The 8482-nt window shown below is 36.9% G+C and overlaps 1 protein-coding gene across 2 annotated transcripts in view; it reads right to left on the bottom strand.

The window, feature by feature from the left end:
• Positions 1-8482, bottom strand: part of Rnf13 (ring finger protein 13) — an 87336-nt gene that overhangs the window by 57130 nt on the left and 21724 nt on the right. For both annotated transcript variants that reach the window (XM_029473720.1, XM_021154153.2), the window contains 2 exons: positions 6111-6240; positions 4990-5070 (listed from right to left, as the gene is read on the bottom strand). In XM_029473720.1, coding sequence (XP_029329580.1) covers positions 4990-5070; positions 6111-6224 — 195 coding nt within the window. In that variant the 5' untranslated portion in view covers positions 6225-6240. The remainder of the gene's footprint in view (positions 1-4989; positions 5071-6110; positions 6241-8482) is intronic.

Below are 8482 nucleotides of genomic sequence, written 5' to 3'. Positions count from 1 at the left end.
TGATATACGAAAAAAAAAAAAAAAAAAAAAAAAGCATGTACACTAAAAGTCCTTAAAATAATCTTTTTGCTTAAGTTGATTGACGTGTCCTAAATTATTATCATTCCTATGGAATATACTAAAGAGCATAACTTGCTAAAATAGCTTTCTATTACTAGCCTCAAATATGAGTCACTTAAAATTAAGTGCACACTAGCCTGTTTCATGAACAAAGCCTATCAGAAAGCAGAGTCATCTTCCAACTTGGCAGAACTCTCTGGCCCCTGAAATAAGAGTGGCCCAGAAGATGTTACCTTCAGCCAGAACCCATGCTTGGTATCACTCTCCAGTCCAATCTCTCCTCACTAAAATAACTGCTTCCTCTGCTCTGAGGATCTTCTCACAACTGGCTTCTAAAAGGAGTGCTTTACAAAGCACCTTAACATGAAGGAAGCCCAAGGAACTACAAAACTGAGGGACCCGATGCCCATTTTCTCTTTGTTATTTTAATCTTCTGATGAGTAAATGAGGGTGCGGAAAACAAGAGTGCGTGATAACTGAAGTCTCAAGACCATCAAACATACAATTAAATGCATAATACAACACAGTTACGGTACATTCACAGTGATAAAAGCTTTTAGGATTATGATATTCATAAAACAAAATGTATAAATGTCTTTCAGCGTGTTGAATTACCCATACTGTATCAGAAAATTAAACATTAACAGCACTTCAGATGCTCCCTACAAGTCAGTGTTCCTATTAGGGAATGACACCCTATAGACTTCCAACAGCTTATATTTGTTTTTACCTAATTTTATGTTTGACACAAACAAAAGCATACAGAATAGAAATGCTTTTGTAGACTATTTTCTGAACAATACTTTTGAGATTCACCCTACTGCTAAACATATATATTGTTATTTCTAGTTAGTATTCAAATGTGACATATATCACAACTTATTCCATTATTGGTGAATATTTGCGTACTTTTAGCTAAGCTCAGAGAACCCCACGAAAGAGTGGGAGGAAGAACTGTAGGGGCCAGAGTGGTCTTGGACATCATGAGAACATAGCCTACAGAATCAACTAAGCGGGGCCCATTGGGGCTCACAGACTGACCTGGGAAGCACTGTGCTTGCACAGATCTGCACTAGGTCCTCTGCATATGGGTTATGGTTGTTAGCTTGATATTTCTGTAGGATTCCTAACAGTGGGAGTGGGGCTGTCCCTGACTCTTTCTTGTCTCTGCTCTTAGGACCTTTTTTCTCCTACTGAGTCACCTTGCCCAGCCTTGATATGGTTTGTGTCTAGTTTTATTGTAACTTGTTATGCCATGTTTTCTTGGTATCCCTGGGAGGCCTACTCTTTTCTGAAGGAAAACTGTGAAGGAGTGGATGTGGGAGAGAGGGGAGCTTGAGGGCAGTGTCTAGGAGGAGTAAATTGGGGTGGGGGAGAGACTGCAGTCAAGATGTATTATGTAAGTGAAAAGTAAATTTAATAAAAGAAGAGTTTAAAATCCAAAAGGCAAAAAATAAAATAAGATAAACATAGTCAAGTTTTTCAATGATCACATGTATGTATATATAAAAAATATATTTATAGAAGTAGAGTCACAGACTCTCAAAAGTTGGGTCACAGGGTAGTATACATTACTAAAAACTAACCAGACATTTCTAACATAGCTTAAGCTACCAGTTTTTAACTGAAAGAGTCAAAAAACCTGAACATAAATATCATATTAAGCTATGCATGGTATTACAAGTCTGTAATCAATTCCCACACTTGAGAGGCTGAGGCAAGAGGATCCATATGAGTCTGAGGCAAGCCTGGAGTACATACAACACTGGAGGCCAGCCTAGGCTAAACAAGGAGACCCTTGCCCAGAGAGAGACAGACAGGTAGACAGACAGACACAGAGACACAGAGACAGAGTAACACAAAGAGAGGAGGAGGAAGGAAGGAGGCGGCAGGGAAGCTGAGCATAAGCTGAGCATGCAGCTGAGTAAACATCTGCAATCCCAGCATTTGAGAGGTGTAGGTGGAAGGATGAAGAAGTCAATGTCACATGAACATACATAATTTGGCACATGTTTGGAGGTCAAATGACAGCTTCTGAGAGTTGGTTCTGTCCTTCCACTCTATGGATCTGAGAGACCAAGCTCAGGTCATGAGTGTATATACATCCATGCAAAAACAACACTGATAAACATAAAACAAAAGTAAATATTTTAAAATAATAAACAAATGCAAATACAATGAAGTCCAAACAATGGCACAACCAGTAGAATGCAGTAATTCTAACAGTGAAGGTAGTTACAGAAAACAAATACTGTATGATATGGTCACTGTTAGCAGACAAAAACCAGACTAGGGTCAACTGATCTGAATGCTATGACAAAATAGAACAGACAAAAACTACCACCTTTTATACTGTTCTAAACATTAACCCATCATTAGAAAATTGAATTAAGTCTCCAGCAAACCCATCACAATTGTTTCAATACATTTGAGACAAATGTTGCTACTAAACAATGTTCTCTTCTCTTAGAACAAAGGGTAAAATATACTAAATATTCCAAACCATAGGCCTACCTATAAGCCTGACATTCATACTTTCTAAACATCAGAGGGTATATAGTAATTAACGATTAAATCTTACTGGATCAAAAGATTAAAAGAATCTCCCAAAAACTCATTACTATAGTTGTAGTGTCTCAAGTTTACATCTACCCTAGTACTCTCTACCACAATTCTCCCCAGCAACTTATTTTGATTATAGAGCTTACTAACTCATTATATTTTAATAAAAATTGGTAAGATATCTTTAAAGTCTATCAATGATCTAAAATTTTTCAAAGAATACATTGAGATGCTAAAACTAATCACTATAAGTTAGCCAACTTTATATTATTAAAATGCTATTTCTGGGGCTAGGGACATAGATGGGAGGTCAAGAGCACTGACTGCTCTTCCAGAGGACCTATGTTTAGTTCCCAGCACTTAGATGGCAGCTCACAACTCTAATTCCAATTACAGTGAATTTCATTCCCTCTTCTGATCTCCTTGGACACCAAGGCACACAGAGTGGCACAGACATACATGCAGGCAAAATTCCTATACACATAAAATAAGCAAAAAATAATAAAAAACATTTATGAAAAAATTTAAAAGAATTAGAAATGAATTTGTTTTATAATATTTTAAGAACATAAAATCTTATTAATAAAAGTTTCTAAACCAATATACTTTAAGTTCACTGTGATATGAAAAAAAAAAGGAAAGAACAGTTTATACAATGTTAACACATAGTTCCAAAGACACTCATTGTAATTCCTTCAAGTGTGAAATTTGGGGTAATTTATCGTTAAAGGATTTGATAATTAGCATATATTATTGCTAAGTTAACATCTACTTCCCAACCTGACAGTGTAGCAGGATCTGGTTCACCGTTCTGCTTCAAACAATAGAAACCCAGGCAGAAGGATTGTAGTACTGAGGGCCAAGAAACCTGCTGTGAGATTGTGCCTACTAGAAATGAGAGAGATGCTTCAACCATGATACCTCAACAATATGGCTACCTAATCAAAACCTGAAGTACAACACCATAGTCATGCTAGCATAGAAGTGGGCATGTCTGTCTCAACAGGCCTCACACTAGGCAAAGAACTACAGGATAATAGAACAGGAGAAAGAGTTGTCCCAGGAATTGGTTATGCAATACCACGTGTCAGCCCTGAAATCATACACATACAGGTGACACTGAACAGATTCAGCAGGTTATATTTATATATTTAGCCATTTATATAGACATGTCACTGTAATAACTAAAGAAAAAGAGGAAAAGAAACCAGAATACCTTATAATAGGAAATAGCTATGATCACTTATAACATAAAATATTATGTAGCACTCAAGAGACAAACTAGTTTTATAGGTGCTGCTGTGGAAATTTCTATAAGACATTGGGGAAGTAGGAAAATCAAACTGCATGGTAATTAGTGTGGTAGGTGTCTGCCATTCCCGGCACCACAAATGTTCTGAAACCTCTCCCTCCATGATAAGTATCAACTTCTCAAAGCAGATAAAAAGTAGCAACAAAAATATTATACAATATTCTCTACCTTTCCTACCTGGTAAGAATTTCACCAAAATATGTGGTTAATATTTATATGGCGGGGAGGTGGAAGTGGGTGGGTGGGTGGAGGAGCACCCTCATAGAAGCAGGGAGGATGTGATAGGGTGTTTCTGAGAGGGAGGGAAACCGGGAAAGGGGATAACATTTGAAATGTAAATAAAGAAAATATCCACTAAAAAATATTTATATGGCCTACAGGCTGTCAGTCAACAAAAAACCAGGTACTATACTTGGAAATGACCACATGTGCAGTTTAATGAATAATATCCCTTAAGTAGCTGCAGCAGCAGAATATTCTGAGCTGGAGAGGAAGGATGGGATAGGAGGTTTGCAGGGGGGAAATGAGGAAGGGGATAACAATTGAAATGTAAATAAATAAATATCTAATTTTAAAAAAGGAATATTCTGAGCTAAAACTTCAAGAGTATTCTGATGTGGTTTGGGGACCCAATAGCTGCATTTCCTACTTAGCTTTTTTTTTTTTTTTTTGGTTTTTTGAGACAGGGTTTCTCTGTATAGCCCTGGCTGTCCTGGAACTCACTTTGTAGACCAGGCTGGCCTCGAACTCAGAAATTCGCCTGCCTCTGCCTCCCGAGTGCTGGGATTAAAGGCGTGCACCACCACGCCCACCTTTCTTCCTACTTTTTAAAGCTAGGGTCTCACCCAAGCCCAGTCTAATCTCAAGCCTGCCACAAATGCACAGTCTTGCTGCTATCCTCCTGAGTGCTAAGATTACAGGAATGCATCACCATGCCCACAGTGAGTAACTTCACCTTCTCAAATGACTACACTTCAGGTTTTATGAGAATAAGTACTAAGAAATGTTTTCATTTACTAAATGACCATTAAAAACACCTTATTAAATCTCCTCACCTTTAAGCCTTCAGCTGGTAGTCTATAACCAAATCTTGCTGGAAGGTCCTCAAATGTCTGAGATGCATTTTCAAAATTATACTAAACATAAAATTTAAAAGAATTGAGTTAAAATCAACTTATATATTACATTTAAGAGTTTACTATGTCATATAAATTATCATTTCTATAATTCATATTTACTACTGCAGCTTATCACAAAATAGAAAAGGAGCGTCAGTTAAAATAGTAAGAATAAATATAATTTATATAAACCATTTAAATTTGATTCTAACTTCATGTATTATCAAACACAAATAAACATTACACATCTACTGTTCTCCAGGTACAGATAACTCCCTAGCAAGGAACTTTCCAGATGTATAGTTTCCAGCAAAAGAGTTCCATTACTAAACCACCAACCAAAGAGCACACATGGAGGGTCCCATGGCTCCAACTGCATATGTATCAGAGGGCTGCCTCATCTGGCATCAGTGGGATGGGAGGCCTTTGGTCCTGTAGAGGCTCAATGCCTCAATTCATAGAAGCAGGGGGGAAGGGGATGGTTTAAGGGGTTTGCAGAGGGGAAACCTAGAAGGGGGAAAACATTTGAAATGTAAATAAATAGAATAACTAATTAAAAAAAAAAAAACTCCGATGCATTATTTAAAAAAAAAAAAGTTCCATTTTATTTTCTCCAAGTTTTAAGGGTCTGATTTAAAAAAATGAAATTTGCAGGATTTCTCAAAAATCCGCCATTATCAGATATTTAATGCACATGAAGTATATACTGATATTAAGCAATCAAAAGAGAATAAGACATACCCAATTTTCAAGTAAAACTGTGTGGTTTGGCATGGTTATAAATACATTATAAGATGACATCATGTAGAGACTTGATGCCCCAGGATGAGAGGTTATGGGAGCTTGCGGGGAGAGGGGAGGCACCATCTCAGAGGTGAAGAGAAAGAGGAATGAGAGGAAGAACCCTGCAAGGGAGGACCAGTAGAGAGGGAAACATTTGGGATGTAAATAAATAAAGTATTTAATTATTAAAATAATAAGAACACACATTCGTGGCTTTTTTTTCTTTACAGCTTTAGGGGATGTTTTCAGACCTGAATACATTACACTGTACTCACTGCTAAAATGTCTGCTTCTACAGGCAGCAGGTTTAGGAATGCAAAGAGCTGCACAGTCAAGATGGTGTAGACCTGTGTGGCGGACAGCATGAGCATCCCAATGGAGAGCAGCATCTTGTAAAGGAATCACCTAGGAGACGAGGAAAAAAGAATTGTAAAGGTTGGGGGCTTTCTCTCCAAGAATAAGTCATTTCTCACATTGATTCGTAACATACAAAAATAACCTTTTAAAATGACAGATGTGCTAATACTAAAATTAAGACATATTTGAAAGCCAGGCATTGTAGTGCATGCCTTTAATCCTAGTACTCAGGAGACAGAGACAAGCTAATCCCTGTGACTTCAAAACCAGCTAAGGTCTACATAGTGAGCTATAAGACAAGAGTTACACAGAGAGAAAGAGAGACCTTGTCTCAAAAAAAAAAAAAAAATTGTAAAACAAAACAAAAAAGGTATTTCAAATCAGCAGACCTTTCAGAGACTAGGACACTGAGTCCACACAGGACTAGAGATGCAGTTCAGAGGGAGAGCCTCTGCCTGGCAAGCAAGCACACAAGTATGTTCACTCTGACAGTGCAGGGGATAAAGGTTAGTTTTTAGCACATTCACAGCGGTTCTATGTTCCTCATTTTAAGCACAGAACAAATGTTTTCTCACAGTGCATGGTTACATCACAACTTGTTTATCAATTCAATTTTTGAAGAAACAAAATTACAATCAAAATATGGTAAATTCTAAGAAAACAGAAAACCTTGCTTTTTTAAAATTGATTTTTTTTCTCACACTTCTAGAAATCTCATCTTTAGTTCCATATAAAAGTTCACATATGGGGCTGGTGAGATGGCTCAGTGGGTAAGAGCACCCGACAGCTCTTAGCTCTTCCGAAGGTCTGGAGTTCAAATCCCAGCAACCACATGGTGGCTCACAACTATCCATAATGATCTGACACCCTCTTCTGGAGTGTCTGAAGACAACGACAGTGTACTTACATATAATAAATAAATAAATAAATAAATCTTTTTAAAAAAAAGTTCACATATGTTTGTTAAATATAAATTCATGTAATTTGAGGGAGGCCTCATTGTGTGGCCCTGGCTAGCCTAGATTTCCTATGTAGACCCGGCAGCCAGGCTGCCTTTGAACTCATAAAGACTACCTGTCTGTGTGCCCCCATGCCCACATATGTGCTTTTCTTCCCTTTTTTCCACCCTTTTTTGAGGCAGGGTCTCACAACAATAACTGACCTATACAACTTAGTTTGTAGATCAGGCTGGCCTTGAATGCACAGTGATCCTTGTACCTCTGCCTCCCAAGTGGTGGGGTTAATAGTGGAAGACACTTTTGTATGTTATACTTAATTAAAGAAATAAAAAAACAAATCTTGTTGACTGTCTCTGATCTAGAAATAAAAAAAAAAAAATTCAGGTTTTGTAGCATTTCAGATTTGTGATTTTTTTTTTGGATTACGAACATGCAACCGTGTACAGAAATACTTTAAAAGCATTGAAACACTTCCTATCCCAAGTTCTTTTGGTAAGGGACACTTAATTTTTGCCTTTATCTCCTATAATTTTATATTAATTTTATTTTATAACTTTATTTTCCCTACCTATATCTAGAAATAATCCCTTCTGTCCCTTGCACTCTTGGACCCAAGTGAAGTTAAGGCAAACCCCCAGTCCTCTGTTATCTTTCCCTTCATAAGCCATCTCCTTCATTGTAAAAATAAGAAAAAAACACAGCTGAGTATCTGATTCTCCCAAATCACTCAGATCTCTAAGTTACTATCCAATCTATCATTACACAGTAAGATTTTTGTTGGCAAGACTCAATCAATTGTATAGTATACATTTTCATGAATAAATGAGAATAAAGTTTACAAAGACAAGAGATTTTATAATGAACTGTTTGATTAAATACCACCAAGTTATAAAGAATCGCCTTTAATGATATTGAGGGTATGGTAGTGAGTGTTCTTGGTGGAGAATGATACAGACTGAAAGTCTCAATCTAACTCACACACTGAAAGCAAAACACCTGTAAATAGTTTTTGAAACACCATTTTACAAAGCTGTTAGTATCAGCAATGACAACGTGTTAAAGTTGACTGGTAGCTGACATGAAGGGTCAGTGAACAAAAGAGGGACAGGTGAGGACATAGAGTGACTGCTCACAGGAAAAGGAAAGATAAGAGAATGTTCTAAACTACATTTTGACGTTAGTTGCATAATTTTATAAATATATTAAAATCACTTTACTGTATGTTTGAAGTAAGCTTTAGACTGATTTTGCTACAATAAAAATGTAAATGTATAACTTGGCTGAAATTAGGTTTTAAGGTAAAATATCTGGTGTGTTATTCAGGCATTAAG

This window comes from Mus caroli, assembly GCF_900094665.2.
Source record: "Mus caroli chromosome 3 unlocalized genomic scaffold, CAROLI_EIJ_v1.1 3_unlocalized, whole genome shotgun sequence".
In the NCBI taxonomy this organism is placed as follows: Eukaryota; Metazoa; Chordata; class Mammalia; order Rodentia; family Muridae; genus Mus; species Mus caroli.
The sequence above is the reverse complement of the archived record's forward strand: the minus strand, read 5'-3'. Positions and strand labels throughout refer to the sequence as shown.